At 41.5% G+C, this 19,644-nt stretch overlaps 1 protein-coding gene across 1 annotated transcript; it reads right to left on the bottom strand.

Annotated features, from left to right (window-relative positions):
- Positions 1 to 296: 296 nt before the first annotated feature.
- Positions 297 to 14,877, bottom strand: LOC149271050 (glycogen [starch] synthase, muscle-like; the record flags this gene model as incomplete). The annotated part of the gene is made up of 6 exons (XM_089507672.1): positions 14,679 to 14,877; positions 11,198 to 11,356; positions 6,218 to 6,399; positions 1,868 to 2,059; positions 1,181 to 1,369; positions 297 to 441 (listed from the first exon to the last, which is right to left on the bottom strand). Coding segments are annotated over exons 1-6 (1,066 nt in total), but the record flags the coding sequence as incomplete, so codon positions are not given.
- Positions 14,878 to 19,644: the final 4,767 nt, after the last annotated feature.

Below are 19,644 nucleotides of genomic sequence, written 5' to 3'. Positions count from 1 at the left end.
TAATCTTTGTCCATTTATACCCATCTTCTAATATAATTTCCATCTAAGAGGTCAGCAGGGTTCTAATACAATCCCAGTTTGTTATTATATATACACACACATATATATATATACACACACACACACACATATACATATACACACACACATATATATATATATACATACACACACACATATATATATATACATACACACACACACAGTATATATTCTAAGAGATTAGGGAATGTATCCCAGTTAGTGTAGTGGGAACGTATTGAAACCTGTGGATCGAGGACGTTATAGATTATTACCAGGCTTGCGTTTTAATAGATGCTCTGCTTCTATGGCGGTGATTTGCGACACCGTGGTGAAGACGTGGGTGCACTGGACGGCTGCCCTCTCCATACAGTAACGATGATAGATCTGGCGATCTCCGGCTTCCTTGTCAACGTTAAACTGCCAGAAACAATAGAAAACATACATATTAAGCAAACACTCAGGAATTCAGACACGGTTTTAGAGCGAGTTCCCCGACCTACATGGTGTCAAGACAAATACTGCAACGTTTTCTGGCGTAAAAAACACACAAAAAGAGACAGACAATCAGTTACGATTCAAAAGTCTCAGTCTGAACCAGCTACTTAATATGGACCTCAAGGTCCATCTCCTGCATGTGGAACCTCATATAGGAGGACCAGAGCTGGCACTTCATAACGCTAAGTTAAAGGGTTAACTTTTCCATCGCTTGCAATGAACCTACAGTTGTTTGTTTTCTGAAAGCGGATTAAAAACCGCCTGCTGATTTGAGATAATATGCTGAAACCCTGTAACGTTGGGGACTCTTTAAAACCCCGTAGAGTTTGGAGCTAAACTTCTCCAAGCCTTCAAGAATTAGATCTTTCTTCGTCTTTGGAAGAAATAAATAAAAAAAACAAACCAGTAAAATATATTAAAAACAGTCCCTAATTACACCTTTTACATTTCATTAAATCAATGTATTCACTAGAGGCCCTTACCCAATAATTAATAATCAGAAGTACACTTACTAGGTTTAACCTTCAAAATGTTCAATGTACGTTAAACTGCTCTAATGTTTATTATATTGTACAGCGTTGTGGAATATGTGGATGTTTTTGGTGTTTTTTTGTTTACCCGCACATTAATCGAGCATTTGGATAAGCAGGCGCAATCTCACCGTTTGTAGATTGTTGTAGAAGTCCACGCTCCCAGCACAGAGATAGCGCCCCAAGAGAGTTGCGTGGGTCGTAAATATAGTGGCTACCGGGAGCTTGCGAATTCGGCACAGGCATAGGCCCACGCCGGCAAGCCACTCGTGGAAGTGGGCGATAATAAACGGCTTCTCGTCTTCGCACTGGGCAGCAAACTGAAGAAAGAGGAGGAAAGCGATGAAAGGTCGTGGAGAAAAAAAAAAAAAAGGAGCAGGAAAGAGAAGGATAAAATCGGGAGAAGAGAACTAAAGCATGTTGCTTGGATAATCTATGAAATATTAAAATTATTTTATTAATAGTGCCTCTCAGTTCCGTACCTTGAACAAAACATATAATCATTTATGGATTTAAAACCCGTGTTATGTGTATAAGCAGCCATTCTAATGTCCTGTTCCCAGGAACGGGGGGGATTATTCCTCTGAGTTAAGGTAGGTCTCCTCTGTTGAGTGTTGTTGGTGGCCTTTGTCGGGTACGGGGGTTCAGGACATTGATTGATAACGCAGATCTGAAGCTGCTAAGGCTAACCTTGCCACTTTCTTAAAATAAGCTTGCTTTAAAACATAGAATCTGAAGGGGTATGTTGACAATTGGTGCAATAGCGGCCCCCCTGTTCAGCTGAACGCTCCTTCTGCAGCGCGGTCTCGGGTACTTACCTCCCCAAGGAGCCAGGCGGTAAGAAAGCCAAAAAGAACCGCATCATTGGCTTCACGGTCATACCATGGGATTCCAATGGCACAGCTGTCCCACAGCTCGGTCTTCCAACGGTCAAGACTCCAAGCCGTGGCGGCAATATCAATTAGGATTACATAGGGGCTTCCTTCTATGAGCCAGCGGCCAAAATACACCTGCGCAGAAGACGGAGAGAAAGGGTTTTATTTTGTTTGGAGGAAATGTCATATAAACTTTAGTTTAATAATTATTTTGTTTATTATTGTGATAACGGTCACTCTACAAAAAAAAAAAAAACAACTAAAATTCCTTCAAACTATGCATGGTTTAATTCTCCCTATTAAACTGGAATAAGTCAAAAGGGAAAAACGGCCAGAAACCAAACACAAAATTATAATAAATGTTATAATAAAAAAACAAACACTGGATTATAAACAACTAAAATATAATAAGGCAGTTCTTTTCATTGATCGGGACTTCAGGACACATACACTGAGAATGCAGACTAAATTTCATAATTTAGTAAAAATAAATCATAAATCACCCTTCCGGCAAAACGTTTTCTGTGACATAAATATCCGCTCCAGCTCCACGCAGATCGAGTCGATGTCGCACGGACTTCGATGCATTTTACTGCATGCGTCCTTTAGATATCTAAGAACGAGACTTCTGTCTCTATCCAAAACTCATTTGGTCACCAACAAACATTATGGATTTGGAATTGTCAGACCTCACTTTGGACAGAAATTGGTTGAAATAAGTAAAAAAAAAAAATCCCCAGAACGCAATCTGTCAATTTTGCACACAAATCCTGGGGTTACCTAATGAAGCCTTGTGAAGATCCACAAAATTCCAACATTCTTCAGCAATTTTAAATTTTCCACCTTATTTTTTTTTTTTTATAAAAAAGTATTTTTTCCTTATTTTCTTCTTATTTCACTTTTTATTTTATTCACCTTTGCTTTGTTAAACAGGAAACGATCTGTGAAAGGTCTTTTCTTATTAAATGTCACTTCCCATTTTGTCAACTTAAATAATCACTAATCTGAACACGCCTTTCTCCTATTTTATAGAAACAGGCGTTATTTAGAACACGCTGCATATGGACTATTCATGGACTGAACCGGTCAACCTAAAGTGGAATTGTGGTGCCATGACATCTACTGATACACCGCTACTTATTACCTATAGCGGATGGTCAATTAGATATTTATTATATGATTTTCTTCTTTTTTTCCACAATCCCAGCAAAATTTCCTAGGCCTTCTTGCACAAAATCTCCAAAACCACAAACAAATAAAACAAGACTTGTCTGCGTTCACCACAGATCCCGTAGATGCATTGAGAGCCTGATTGTGCCCATGCTTCGTACTTAATTTTAATAGAACGTTCGATTTTTACATTAGAAGAAATGTACAGAAACGTACAGCATGCATGATGTCCATCTTTATTTCTTGAATGGTCTGAGAGGTCCTCACAACCGGTACTTGAAGGTGAGGACTCATCAGGTTTACGTAAGAAAATCACGTATTATGGAGTAACCTTGTAGATTGTGAAGAATCTAGAAAAAAAATTCCATACACAGAGTGAAATATTAACTCACGGCTTGGGAGAGGCGTAGGGCACGGGCTCAGAGAATGTTTGCAATAAATATTTGTGGTTTTGACGGCAATTATACAGTTTAAAAAAAAAAACTAGAGGACAAACTTAAAAACACCAGACGGTGTTAGGTAAGAGGATCGGTTAAAAAGGATAAGTCTAAGTAGACAAGTGTAAGGAAATGAAGGCACATATTGATTTTATGCTTTGTAATTTGCTATATGGTCCCTATGCTGTAGTCACTTCCTGCGTCACTTCCTGTGTATCACTTTGTCCAATTCTCAGTTACGTCTGGACCACGGTTTAAATGTCTAGAACGTTCTCAAAGCTACTTCCCTCGACGATATTGTGTAGAAGTTTTGGAGACATTGCCCCAAAGCACGTTTGGCCTCTACGGAGGGCACCCAAAGGGGCAAGTGAATGGCGGTGTGGGATTGTCTACAAGTCCTTCCGGTCCTAATGTACCTTACAGATAATTATTTACTCTCTAAAGTATCATGTATCTGCGTTCGGATTCGGTTTTCTGAAGATGCCTGTTTTTATGAACAGAAAGTTTTGACAAGCCGAGCCTCACCTAACCGGATAACATCACCGCGACCCAGCCAACAAACAGCCGGTTACAGGTTACAACAAGGTGAAGAAGAGGAGACATGGAGGTCACTTAGTGGACATCAGAACCCAAAATAATGTGGACACTTCGAAGGTTACCAAGAGAAGATAAACAGTCGAACAAAGCAGGACTGAAGATCTCTTGTCGTTGCTGTCACAACGTTATACGTTACGGGGTTATAGAAGCAGAAGTCATCCACTACAGTAGATTTATAAATCTGCTTCTATTGTTTAATCTTTTTCCCCTGCAAGGAGGAAACGCGCCGGGAGCACATTAACGCATAGCTTCCCGAGCGTAAATACGTAGCATATGCAGACGGCCGCCGGGTAAAGCAACAAGGCACTTCTCAGAGCTGCCGCGATCACCGGCCATCGAGCGACGATCACAATCCTTCCAAACAATTTCCTAATTTCTGCTACACACCGGCATTTATTTTGCACACGCTGGTTTCTCGAGTTCTAAGGAGTATATTCACTAAATAGGGAATTTGTTGGTGGGTTGAACCCCAGTGAGCTTCTTCTGCAAGCGAACCGATCTATATAACGCATAAAGAACGCGGGGAGAACCATCTGACCGATTTAAGATTACGTGGTTCTTGCGGAAGCCGCTGAGGGTTGATCCCTCACATAGTAAAGTTCAACCTGCGTGGGAAAAAAACCTGGTTTAGTTAATACACCCCAAAAATGCGGATAACTATTTTCCATTCATAATCTCGCTGCATTACCTTTGATTTTGTGAATCATATATTAGTCTCTTCAGATTCCATATGTGATATAAGTAAGACTCCAGCAGCGAACATTTGTGGCTTGTCTAGTATTGAAACATTTTCATCTCCCAATGCAATTAACAGATACTAAGCGTTAGATCGTCGACCTTCATATGACATATTTGACCCCTCCGCGCAGACTTTGAGACGTCTAAACTACAGTCACAGCTGTGAGCTCAGGACAGACAGCCCCCCCCCCCATACACTCTTTACGTGCTTCTGGAATCTGCAGCTTCATACTAACACGGTCTAGATTTGGCATACTGACCTTTCAATCGGCCGGTAACTAAATCTCTGCATAACAAGGGGTCACGGCAGACAGATGCTAAATTTAGTGACCCAACATGTGATTGTGAGCTCAGACACAACCAGGCGGGGGGGGCGGGCATGAGCAGACAAAGAGACGAGAGTTGAAAAGGGCACATTTTAGCAAAACCATGCTACAAAGACCTACGTGCAGCAATAAACTGCTTGCCCCGTTGGGAGGTAGAAAAGACGTCCTCGTCTCTTATGAGATCAAAGTTTGAGAACCTTTCATAGAGTCCTATCTAAGAATTTAGATTTTGCAAGTCAACATTCCGTCTGCTTGGGCTGATATAATTACATAATTATTACTAAACAGTTACTAAAGTCCTTGAAGTTAAGACGCAATCCTATTGCAAACCATGACAGGCATTTACAGTGTTAACCCTTTCTGCTTGCCAGGAACAAAAACAAGGTTAATCAGTAACCTTGTGAAAGCCCAATAAGTAGTGAAGAGCCTATATGAAAAAGACAAAGTCACCCGTAACCATATACACATAATATATAGAGATCAATAATAAGTTGCATCATGCATATTTAGTTACAGCAAAATGATGTAATGACGTTGCGCTCATTCATCCAGGAGCCAATAAATGTGACATGAATAAGAAGTTAGGAATTTCATCTGTTTTAGTCAAGGATGATGGCATGTTAGGTGCACTCTCTCATACTGGAACATAGCAGGTAAAACCTAGTATGTGCTTCTAATTCCAGCGTCATAGAGAACTGCTGGTCTTGGTCATGGAGTCATTACCAACAGAGAACTTTATAGAGACTTTAGGATTTCAAGTCAGACAATTTATTCCTAGGTTTAACCAGTAGCTCTCCATCTTTTATGGAATTCTAAAACCAGATTAAGTTTTTTTTGTAGAATGCTAGATAAGCCCGAGTGGAATTAGTTCCACCCACCAGGGGCAGCTAGACCTCTATGTGATACGAGAAGAAGCAGCATAGATCAAGGAATAAGCATTCACAGTTACTAGTCTAAAGGGTTCAAAACTGGGATCTAAGATAATCACTTGCTAATGGCACCGAGGAAGGACTTCAATCTCTCACCTTGCATCCCTTGGAGTTCATGGAGTCCAGAGTACGCTTGAGAGCTGGATTTGAAGGCTCAATCAACTCAACCTGAGTTCTCACATTGTGCTCAAAGTAGGGCCCGATTAGGAAGTAGTTTTCTCCCCATTCATCTGTAGTGATCTTTGCTTTTGTCTGGATAACCGTATAGATACCTCCAACTAGAAAAAAAATAAAATAATAATAATAATTGAATAGTATTCTACAAAAAATAACATATCACGAGAGATAAAAACATTGCAATATTCATTGCCAACATTAACTTGGTCACGTGCAAAAAATTTTACAGACAAAAATGATTAAGACTGGAGTAAGTACCCTGTCCCCACTCGCAATGACGTTCAGTGACCTATTCCACCAAAATTCCAACCTTAGATTTAGACACTCTGGATGGACTTGGGCTAACTGATTTGGGAAGTTCCCTTGATCCAGACAGTGTGACCCTTAGAATCTGTCTGTTCAGCCTGACATTGGGGTAAAGGTCCTGATAGTGCTGATGGAACCACACAGGGCCACAACCATACATTGACAAACGCGTAATGCAGTCGCGGCAGTGGCTCTAACCATGGACGGACTGGGGTTGATGAGGTGGCACTTTAAGATCGGTGGCCACCAAATGATGTATTTGCAGCCGGTGGGTGGATAAGAGGGGTGGCACGTAACGTTTTTATGCTCACACACTGTGCAGCCGGGTCTATTCAGCCTGCAGCAGTTTGAAGCGCTGTTAGCCAGCGACCCACCGCCATTTGCCTAGGATGCCAGGTGGCCAGTCTGGGCCTGGCTCTAACATTTCGACAAATCAATTCCACCAGATACTACAGCACTTTTACAATTTAGGGGAGAGTAAAAGTTAGTAAAATTAAAATGGTTGATAATATACATTAAGACATACTGGTCCAGAAGGAAAAGAGGACACAGCTCTAGGGATCCTGCACCCTATCAGGAAAGTGGTAAGAAGAATCTGAATTTCAGTGCTTAGCTATGCAAAGGTCATCAGGACCTTCTGGCAGGAGAAGTTTACTGATGGTTGGTCTTCTATAATCGGCAAGATTCTCTTCTACAGTCCCTGCAAAATGTAAGAAGCCCTATCCCTAATGACCCCGCCATGCCAAGGAACATTAGTAGGGTAAGATCTTGCTCTGCTCATCTTGCAACAGGGAACACTTAATTCTAACTTGTAGTCTTATGACACGGGGAGAGGTGCCAAAAAAGGCTTTCACAGAAAAAAAAAAAAACCTCTGCCTGTCACAGTGTTGTTTTTAGAAGTTTAAACTTTGAGGACAGACAAAAAAAAGACAAGTCTGCTGAGGTTACTCCGATTAGCTGGGTCATGCAGTTGATGTTTGGTTTAAGTAAAACGGCACCTACGAGCGGGCGAGATAACATGTTTCACCTCGAATCACCTGTGGTTCATCGTTGGGTGAATGAACCCTTTTATGTAAACTTGCATGTCCCCAAGCATTAGTTAGGAATAGACCATTTCACGGGTATCCAATATTTGGCTAATTTATATGGCATGGAGTGGAGGTCAATTAGGCACCAATACCTGCGTAGATAAGGCTGATTTATTAAGTTTTTTTTCTGTTCCTTTGCTATATGGGGAATGGCAGCACTCCTTTGCTTCACGTAGTGTCAGATGCCCTACAAAATGTTTTAAATTTAATTTTATAATGCTCAGAACAGGAGGCATCGCCAGGTCCATCAGTGGAAAACTGAGACGCACACACGATATAAGAGTGTGACCATAACACCGCTTGTATAATGCGTAATGCATGCCAAGGACATCTCACAGGTACAGGGAGATGCTGGCGTTTCAGGTCTGACAAAGTACAGAAAATGTCAAGGACTGTACAAAACGATCAGCGGCCGGCGGTCTCTTGTTTGAGTGCTCTACTTCCAGCTTGGGAAATTATTATGCTAAAAAGAGAACGGTTAGGAAGGAAGAGAAAGTCCTCAAATCCTTACTTTGTCCTTGGCTTTATCTTCTGTTCAGGATACCCTTAAGCCTATCCCAACTATATCAGTCACCACCACTTCTACCAAGCAGCTAACCCACTTGTATATCAGCCGAAGACTGCATGTCTAGGAGCTTGGGGGCAGGGGACGAGGTCAATCCCTAGAACGGGATTCTACAGAACCTTTCAACGAGAGAAGAGACGATCATTTAACGGGGAGCACAGCTATCGTTTTAATTAAAGAGCATATGACAGCTGGACGACCCGTTTAATCGTGCCCAACATTTTAAAAGTGATCTTGTAAGACCACTTATCAAACTTTTTACTGGAATATGTTCTTATACGTAGCCCACTTTGTGTCTGTGGTTTTTAAGAACTGGTAATCTGTGTGGGTATACATATGTTACACGTACATAGATTAGGCAGATCTATGTATGTTTGAAACACAAACTATTTTTAAAGCGTACAAATGTCAAAAGGAGCCAAGATTGACCTCATTTACACCTGTGCTGGGCAGATTTTGTCTTGGAGTGGGACGACGCAGCTGCTGCCCACCAACATGGCCTTACGACCTCTATCTGCCGGCTGGAAGGGTGACCATGTCCTCCATACTGAATTAGTTTCTTACATAACACAACGTCGTCGTCTAATTGGGAAGGGGTTAGAACTGATGATTCTGGACAATAGGGTTTAACACATCAAGTTCCTTTAACACAGAGTTCTTTTGAGGCTTCAGCCATAGCTACTAAACACGATAAACAAAGAGTCTGCACGTGGAGGTAATTGGTGCTTATGGGACATTTATTCTGCCCGTCACTTTATACTCCTACCATACACATTTTCCTTAAACATATTAAATCTCACAAGCCTAGCTGGACCCCACCATCTGTATTCAATATATTTCTTATGAATATATGGGGGTATCAGGTCCTGACCCTACATTTCAGAATGGTTATTCCAATCTCACTATGGACCACAAAACTTGTAGACAACAAGTTTATTATGTTCCCATTAATAAACCAGAGTTAAAATTGCCAGTGGAGCACAAGTGGTCCATTTAAGATACCATCAAGAAATTACAAGCTAGTGCTTCCCACGAGGAACATCTTATGACCTGTCATTTGTTCCAATGGCAAAGCTGGCCACGGCTTTACCAAGGCTTTTAAAACTTTTTGATGGCCAAGTATGCGACAAGTTAAGGTATTTAGAAAGGGAACAATGTATCTGTTTGATTTATAAACAGATTTACCAGATAGCATAACATTATTATGACTTTTAAGATTATAGAACACTTTGAAACCACAAGCAAACACCTGGAGCTCCTAAAAAGAGGGCAAAGAGGTTGTTTAGGTCCTAAAGACAGGGCTAGGCCTAGGCAACCTAGAACTGTGTCTCAGATGCTCCCCTCCTTGATCTACAAAATTGTCCTCTGCAACATACCCGACAACTGCCTAATTCGCCTATATGGTATACTATAGATGCTAAGCCTACTCAACATGACCATTGTCTAAATATAGAACATATGTTCTGCAACATGTGTTATTATTAATCCATGGGTTTTAAGTATTAACCTCACTGTTGATGCAGAAGAAGCCAAAACTCCCACAATAAAGCCATTTCCAATTTTGCCTCAACAAGGGAAGATATTCCTTCTTGACTCCAAAACAGCCTCCGACTTCTCACTAGATCAATAAACTCTAAGTAATCCGGTCCTTATAACCAATTATATCCACGTATATTCTCCTTTTTGCTAAAAAGTCGTCCAGGCCAAACGTAAAGGCATCTCTGTGGTTGACGTACATTCAATAAACTGTTTCTTATAAAAATAAGTCAAAAGAACCAAAAAAAGAAAAGTTGGGAGGCCTTCAAAATGTAGATCGCTTTAGAACGGTTATGTTTAAGAGAAACGCTACAAGTGAAGGTTAATAAACATTCCCACCGGGGAAAAGATCTATGTAGAGCCTATAGCTGGGGGATGTGCTATATGTTTCCCTGACACAGAATGCACCTATTGATTCGCTCCAAGCAGGAACGGAATATGTCACAACCTCGAGATCCAGCCCGATAACATCGCCCCAACCCTGCCACGAGAAAGGTACAATAACCAGCGAACGGGCCCAGCCTTCCTGTACATTATTTGCTCAGCAGCTGGCACCGGACCAAGGGGGAAGCCACATTTCCCACAGTCTCCCAACAGCATGCGGCTACGGAGAATAATACAGTTTAGAGATCTAACACAAACCTTCAGCGTCCATCGGACGTGCAGAGACGCCAAGCTCTACAGAGCCCGATTCAGAGCCAAGCATCATTTCATTGATTTATTTGTATGTGTTCCCCGTTAGAGTGTAAGCTCTTCTTGTCTCAATTTGTTTCTGTATTTATTTTTTTTATGCATAGCTGTCATCGTAAAGAGCTGTGGAACCTATATGCGCTATATAAATATTATTATTATTAATAATAATAATAATAATTCTATAGGATAGTCTCCTGTAGACCACCGTATTAAAGCGAGAGCAGGATGACCTCGGACATTCTTCATGGATTGTGCAGCCTGCTTGACAAAGTGATGGTTAAATATATTATATATACACACATACATATACATATATATATATATATATATATACCATATTTATCCAGTGAATTGTCACACAATACATCTACGACGTGCTCATACATGACATATCTCTAGGACAACAGTAACCTTGGCAGATGCCATGTAGGATCGTCAGTAAGAAAGGACTGATTCATTTCCAGTCTGATTGCGCTCTTTCCCCAACCCCAGGGCTTTAAACTCCACCTTTAACCCTTTAAGATGCCTGAGAAGTGAGGCACAAACTTTGCCTCCCAGTGGAACTTAGAACATTAAACAACCAGCAACAGAAAGAAGAACAAAAAAAAAAGAAAAAAGGCATGAATGGTTAATTACACAACCACACAGGAAACCCAAAGAGCTGCAGCTGGCTGCTGCATGGTGTACCTGGTATAGGTGGCAGATACTCACCTTTATTGGCCACTTCCCAGGCCACCTCAAACAGCACTGTGTTCTCCAGGTCCAGATCATCGTCCCAGTCCTCCAAACCAGTGAGGGAGGTGACTGACAGGCTACGGGCCAGGGGCATTTTGCTGGATATCAGGGCACGAGGGCTCCGAGCAGCTTTAGCTTAGGAAAGCCAAACTAGGCAATTTCCTAGGAAATGCAGGGTGGGGGTTGGGGGGTTACAAGCTGTGTAATGCCCCCCACCGATCAGATGCTGCAGGCTTGCTTGCCCTTGAACTGTCACCCCCCCGAGACTCCTCTCCTGCTACTCCCACCCTGAGGATGAGGACTCGGGCTCCAGCTGATCAGATCTCCTACAGACCTACTGCAGCATTGACAGGAACAGTTACCAGGCAAGCCCACTATGGGAGAGGGGGCGTGATAGTGGGCGTGGTTTCATCACCAACACCCGCCCCTAGAATGGAAAAATCTAACCGTTTGCTACAATGTGGCGCCCAGGCAATAAGACGGAGAGGGAACGGAAGGTTATAGAATCATAGCGTGCACATAAAAAATAAACAGCGACTGTCTAACCCCTGTATTTGGAAGGGAAACCCGTACAGCTAGCTTTGATTGGCTACTAAAAACGCAACTCAAACAGCAGCCGCTATCTGATAGGCGTAGCGGGTCTCTAGTGAGGCGGGGATTGGGAAGAGGCGGTCCTTGTGCGGAAAGGATAAGCTGTCCGCTGTGTCAATCAAAGTGAAGTGGCAGGTGGTGAAGCGTGGCATACGTGCCTATAATAATAACTGCGCAATATCTGGACAATAACTACTCCTATCACTCTCGGACATTGTCCGCGTCTGGCTTGTTAGAGAGCTTGTGCTCCTGCGCGTATAAATGCCGATTTTAGTATGGCTAGTTCGCTTAAAATGAGGTAATACCTTAAAACAATGGCTTGTCATTTACTTTCAATAATGCCATCTGGTAGAACCCCCACCTGACGTTACAAACAGGCAAAGAGGGTCACTTGGGTGTAGGCAGGCAATGTAAGCTGGGCCTGACTGGGTAGCCAACGTTCCGTTAGCCAGGGGTGACCGGGTATCCGACGTTCTGTTAGCCTTAGGCCTTAAACTGCAATGGCTGATTTTATCGCTCCTTCACGTTACTTGCCCCCAAGTGGTTGTTTGGGGTGTGTGAGGAATAGACAGGGCCTTCCCGGAACTATTTATGTCTCTACTCATAGCGCCCCGTGGGCCATGGTTTAATGGGTCTGGGTAGTTGGTGTGTGATGGGCAGCCCCGGCAGCCACTTAATTATGTAGTTCCAAACAATTTCTTGCTGGTTCTATACATGTTAGAAAAATGGAGTGTTGGTAGAACCACAATGGCGAGTAATAATTCAATAAAGATATTTTTTGTATTAAAAGACAGAGATAACTATCATATGACAGTAACTCGATGCATTTAGGCATGTAGACGTGGTTAAGACAACTTTCTGAAGTTCAAACGGAGCATCAGAATGGGGAAGAAAGGGGATTTAAGTGACTTTGAACGCGGCATGGTGGTTGTTGGTGCCAGACGGGCTGGTCTTTCAGAAACTGCTAATCTACTGGGATTTTCACGCACAACCATCTCTAGGGTTTACAGAGAACGGTCCAAAAAAGAGAAAGCGAGCGGCAGCTGTGTGACAGAAATGTTGTTGATGTCAGAGGAGAACGGGCAGACTGGTTCGAGATGAGAGAAAGACAACAGTAACTCAAATAACCGCTCGTTACAACCAAGGTATGCAGAATACCTTCTCTGAACGCACAACACATCAAACCTAGAAGCAGATGGCCTACAGCAGCAGAAGACCCCACCGGGTGCCGCTCCTGTCAGCCAAGAACTGGAAGAACGTTGCCTGGTCTGGTGAGTCTCGATTCCAGCTGCGACATTCAGATGGCCGGGTCAGACTTTGGTGTAAACAACATGAAAGCATGGATCCATCCTGCCTTGTATCAACGGTTCAGACTGGCGATGTCATGGTGTGGGGGACATTTTCTTGGCACACTTTGGGCCCCTTGAGCATCGTTTGAATGCGACAGCCTACCTGAGTATTGTTGCTGACCATATCCATCCCTTTATGATCACAGTGTACCCATCTTCTGATGGCTACTTCCAGAAGGATAATGCACCGTGCCACAAATCTCACATCATCGCAAACTGGTTTCTTGAACATGACAATGAGTTCACTGAACTCCAACGGCCTCCACAGCCACCAGATCTCAATCCAATAGAACACCTTTGGGATGCGGTGGAACGGGAGATTCGCATCATGGATATGCAGCCAACAAATCTGCAGCAACTGCGTGATGCCATCATGTCCATATGGACCAAAATCTCTGAGGAATGTTTCCAGCACCTTGTAGAAAGTATTCCACGAAGAATGAAGGCAAAAGGGGGTCCAACCCTGTACTAGCAAGGTGTACCTAATAAAGTGGCCAGTGTGTGTGTGTGTGTGTGTGTATATATATATATATATATATATATATATATATATATATATACAGCAAAAAAACTCCTTTCTTTTGGTGAAGGTGACAACCCCCTTTCATGATTACGTTAGCATAAAATTGACAATTTGCCGTGATGTACTCACACACACACTCACACATCGGAGATGTACTACTCCCTTATATAAGAAATGGCATTATCGTACTGATCAAAATACTTTGTTGCAACAAACAAGATACTAATGACATTCTGTTGAGTTGTATCCATTTATGTGCTCAAGCTTAATGTTCCACCTTCTTTACTGAACATAATCACATTTATAATAATACATGGACATTATGAATTCATATTTACTATTGATATATAAATGGCTATATTTGAATGATGAAGGATTACATTTCATTTCAAACATGATTATTAATAATTTAAAAAAAAACATTAAAATTCAATTTTGGATTTCAAAAATGATTATTGATTATAGGAGATATTATGAAATTGAATATTTTATACTTTTTGTTAAGATGAATCATATAAATAAGCAACCAATGTAACATGTATAATTAAATTTTAAAAATTCAAAAGGACAAGTATTTTCATACTGATTTAAAATAAGTACATTCCATACACATGGTTAGTTATTGTTTTATCTCACAATGTTCTATTAATCTTCAAAGTTATTGAAATCACACACAGATGATATACATCGCAAACAATATAAATACGTCCCCTTAAGATCTTCAAAATGCTCAAAGACATATTCCTCAAAGAAAGAGAATACAAGTAAAAGGAATACAATGAAGTAGGTATAAACCAAATAATGCAAATCACGTTAGGAAAGGTTCTTATACCCTGCTCTGTTATGTAGGCTCAATTCACCATCTAGCGGTTGAAGAAGGGATCATCTAATACATATCAGTGGTGGATGTTGATCTTTCTCTAGAAAAGACCTTAAGAGAGGTTAAGGATAGAATGTATGACTTTTATTTAAACAATTAAATCTCCAATCTTACATGGAGGTTCTAAATCCAAAGTGAAGACAGAAACTTCCCGATAGCGTTGCTTAGTACGATGCTCCTGTGGTTCCCAGTCTCTATTTACTGGCTTGGTTCCTCCGGCGTTCGTGGGTTGGACAGAGCTGGCGGCAGACGTGTACGAAAAAGTAGTAATCAGGTGGCCGCTGGTATACCAGTCCCAAGTAGGCAGAAGCATTCTTCCTTGCAAACAGTTGAACTACTCCTACCATGATTCATTTTGTAACAATTACAACCAAGGACTCGCTGTGGGGTCAGGATCCAGGGAGAAGATAGCTTGTACGCTATTTTATGGTAAAGCATGGAATAAAACCACCACTACCAGTGTAACCACAACCGCCCTTGAGGCTTCCACTACCACCTCTGGCGCTACCACCACTGTAAGCACTGGCAGCACTCTCCAGAGCAAAGTGGGCAGCAAGCAGTGGCACTGTCAGATGATAGCAGCAGATCTATTTTTGCCCCAGAATATAGTGAGGAAGAAGAGGGAAGGTCTACTCTTGCAGCAAGAATGGACCTTATTCCGCCTTCTTCCCAGGTGGAAAAAGGATAGGGACGATGTTGATGAAGACAATGACCTGTATTTAGATTATGAGCCAGACTTGGTGGAATCGAGCAAGATATCTTCCAGTTTCTCTGTTGAATGTGTTCATCCTTCCACAGTGCAAAAGCAGCATCAGCAGCGTACCTATGCTCTCGCTCCCCACTACCACCTCCCCTGTTACACCACCTTCAACAGGACTGTAGTGTCCTCCCTTTACCAGTTTTGTGTGTCATTGTTAAAGGGGAGCTGTCCAAGGCTGCTGGAAAAACCTCTGACATATGGAGTGATTCGCATCGTGGATGTGCAGCCGACAAATGTACAGCAACTGTGTGATATCATCATGTCCAGACCAAAATCTCTGAGCACCTTGTAGAAAGTATTCCACGAAGAATGAAGGCAAAAGGGGGTCCAACCCAGTACTAGCAAGGTGTACCTAATAAAGTAGCACGTGAATGTGTGTATATATATATATATATATATAACCAAATGCTTATATATTCTTGTATATTCCACTCTTCTTTCTTCTTCCCTATAGATCTTAATAAATGTTTTTTTTTGTAAATGCTTTAACACGTCATAGCTGGTCTTTCAGTATCATACAATATTCTCTGGCTTTTTATCCTTGAAATCCATGGACCACTTCCTCACCACTGAGGAGAGATGGTTAATGTGTAGCAAATATTTACTTATTTCAGCTCCAGTGATGTTCCAGGCGCAGTCTTTGTTATCCGATTTCAGAACAACCTGCTTAAGATGGCTAAAAAACAGATATAGTTCTTGTTTAATCTGATGTTTTCTTCCATTCTTGGGAAAACATACTTTCAGTTCCTTTTCAAAGTTTTCAAATTGTGCCTTTAGCTGAACCCAGTTCTCCTTCTTATAGCCAAGTTTCTTGTGATTTTTCTTCAGGAATAATTTTATTTTCAAGAGGACCTGTTTGATGATGCTGGCAGCCTTAACCTGGGTTTCTGTAGATGTCACCTTCAGTTGGAAAAGATGTTCTATAGAAGGAAGCATTCCGACATTCTGACATTCTAAAGACCCTTCACCAGGACTCATCAGATGAAAACGTTGGAGAAACATCTTATTCTGAATCTCTTGTTGTAACTGAAGCCACTTGCATTTTCGGGAGTAGGAATAGGTGGCGACACACAGCAAAAGTAAACATGTCATTCTCTGAGGTTGTCTTATGTATGTCTTCTACTCTACTATTACATGACACGTTTAATAGATCAAAACTGATGTGAAGTTGGGAACTGTTGTCATACGATGACAACATACGATGTTTCGTATTTTTCTCTCGTTCAACATTTGAGGAGTGAATCATACAGAACATCATGTTGACTGGTACAGGTATAGGTGTGACTCATGAAAACATAGTATGATATACAGTAACAATTTAAGTTTTAGAAGAGAAACTTAATCGCAGCGCTTGCATAATGAACGCGTGCCACTTGTCTGACTCCCCGGTGATTTTTCCCGATAGTAAAAGTATAGCTACAGGAAATATTTATAACAAGAGGGAGAAAAATGGACAAACAAAGAAAGCAGAATAAATGGACTATCTCCAGTGGACCATCATAGTTGTTATACAATATCACATTGTCTGGTTAGTGTGATAATGGCCTAGCGAGTACATAGTAAGTAAGCGAACACCTCCCGAGCAGTACAGGTTGTAGATTATATAGATCTGATCGATCATTATGGCAAGCATATAATTATTTCTTAATTTTCATTATGCTTTTGTACAGCTTTGACATGGAAAAAAATTCTACTTTTGATTCACTCCATGGGGGGGCATGAAGTGCATTGAAATGAAATCTGTCTATTCACGCATATAAACCTTCTTGATCAGAACCAGAAGGGCCGTATCAAAGCCCAATTGGAATCCAGCAGGAGAGTCAGAACAAGCCAGGCCAACACAAGCACAGTGGAAGAGCCAAATCAGGAACCAAGGGATGAAGTCAGAAGCAAGCCAGGTCACAACGGGTTAATCCAAAGCAGAATGCTGCTAGAAGGAGAACAGAGCCAGATAAACTGCAATGCGAAGGCTCTGAATGGAGGAGTAAGCAGGTACTTAAGGGGAGAGTTACACCCAGGTGAGCAGATGGAACTTAGCATACACAGTACTGTGTTCTGACAGGTGGCCTCTAGAGGCTACAGTGGATATGGCACCTATAAACAAATACAGAGTCCGGGCAAACAGGGTGCAATCCTGACACTAGTTTTCAGAAAAGTATGGTTTGATGGGGGTAAATTGAATTGGCTGGGTTGAAAGAAATGCCCAAAAGGACATGAACACAAACTGGCTAGATGTGAAAATTCCCCCCACAAATGCAGACAACCCTCCAAACATATAAATGGGTGATATCACTGTACTCAGGAAATGCTGCTAAATACATATTGTGGCGTTGTTTGGCTGTGAGATATACCAGGGGCTGTAAATTCATACAATAATTACAATGTGTGGTAAAAACACAAAAAAATACTACCACAAACTACGACAAAGGCTAGTGATAAAATTAGGGAATGGGCAGAGCCCAATTATAAGCATTTGAAATACTGTGAGGCGAATTGTATCGGTCAGCTTCCAAGATATCCCAAATAGGAGGGCAACACAAGTCGACTGCTCAGCTGGTCAGGACAATCAGCCATAAGGTCATAAGATTGATGATACAATAGTAAAAGCTGGCCCTACGTATTTCATCTATATAATACATCATCTGGGGTTTAAAATTACTTTTTTTGGCAGAAACAACTAGAAAAATAAAAGTATAGTTGGAATACGGTGACAGAAGCCTACAAATACACAAGTGCTGGTGTTTTTTAAGGGTTTTATTTCTTAAAACAAAGTTGTTCGGAGGAAGATGTTATTCTTGGATTATGATCAAGGCTATGGATGATCGTCTAAACACTTTTGTGTGGCAGAGAGTGCATCTTTACACCTTGGTGATCGGTAATGGACTCACAAATGAGAAGCCACTGAAAAGCTTCTGATCTTCAGGAGATATGACCTGATCAGCTTCATCCAGCGATAGTAAGAAAGACTTCTCTCTGTTGTCCGGAGGTGTCTAAAAGAGAAAAAGAGAACACAAATCTTAGAAGATTGCAAAGGAATTGATACAAAGAAGGGTTTAGATGAATTCTGTTTGTTTCATTGCGGAAAGTAGCCTAAGGAGCCCTTATTGGCGCAATGCTTATTTCAAAATCACACATATAAGAAATACAGAACTGTTTAATTAACACCCTTTATAAGAAATCCAACCAAAAAACTTGCACCATGACACACACAGGGCAGTTGACCACCAATGGGACATCTGTTGGTAAACTTACTTTGACTACAACTGATGATGGGGGATCTACCCGGCCGGCTTCCAGATCTTCCCACACAACAGAACAGAAGAAAGGATGAGCTCTTATTTCTGTTGGTGAACGAAGCCGTAACTCAGGGTTCTTGCAGAGTAGCTGAAAATAGAAAGAATGCTTGCGATGAAATATTGTAACTGGCATTCAAATAAAAAGCCCTAGAAATTAATTTATAAAATAACACAGCTCTTGATTCCTCCCCTCAACTCTACTTCATACTCACTCTTTTCAAGATGTTCTGTTCTGCCGGACGGATCCACTCTGGGTAATCTGGTGAGCCGTGCACCGCCCATCTGGCAATCTCAAAGTTGTCTTTTCCATAATCAAATGGGGTTGTTCCAGTAATCAACTCATACAACACAACCCCAAATGCCCACCAGTCCACAGAGGAGTTATACGCCTTATTCAAGATCATCTGAAGGAAACCAGGGAAACACAGATTAGAAAACTATCTACAGTAAAACTCTAATGAGATAGACAGACAGACGGACATATTTCTTACCTCTGGGGGAATGTACCCGACGGTCCCGGCTAACCCAGTCGCTGTTTCGTTCTCAAACACGTTTAATAGTGCAAGTCCGAAATCAGCGATTTTCACGTGTCCCTTGCAGTCCATCAGGATGTTGCTGGGCTTGAGGTCACTGTGAAGAGAAACATTCAGAGCTCAATCTGTCGTTTAAATAAAAAAAACTAAAGCGAGAGATCCGAGGTCTTTTAGCCCCTCACTCGGCTGCACGGTGTGAAGCCCCCAGATATGAGGCAGGAGGACAGGCCGGTGAATGGAGAGCAGGATATAAGACACGGCGCAGTACATAGACGGCGATGGAGAAACATTAATGCTTACCGGTGGATGATGCCTTTGCCGTGGAGAAATTGCAGACCACAAACTATCTCTGCAGCAAAGAATCTGTTGGACGAGAGAGAAATTAGCCTTGAACAATTTTATAATAGCATTACTTCCGATAACGGAAATTAATTTGGCGTATTTAGTAGAAATTTACTAAATTGGGGTTTAAGAACTATCCCAACATATTA

The sequence above is a fragment of the Sceloporus occidentalis genome, unplaced genomic scaffold (assembly GCF_023333645.1).
Source record: "Sceloporus occidentalis isolate IW3139 unplaced genomic scaffold, rSceOcc1.0.p SCAF_581, whole genome shotgun sequence".
In the NCBI taxonomy this organism is placed as follows: Eukaryota; Metazoa; Chordata; class Lepidosauria; order Squamata; family Phrynosomatidae; genus Sceloporus; species Sceloporus occidentalis.
Note: the sequence above shows the minus strand (reverse complement) of the source record. Positions and strands in the feature narration are given on the sequence as shown.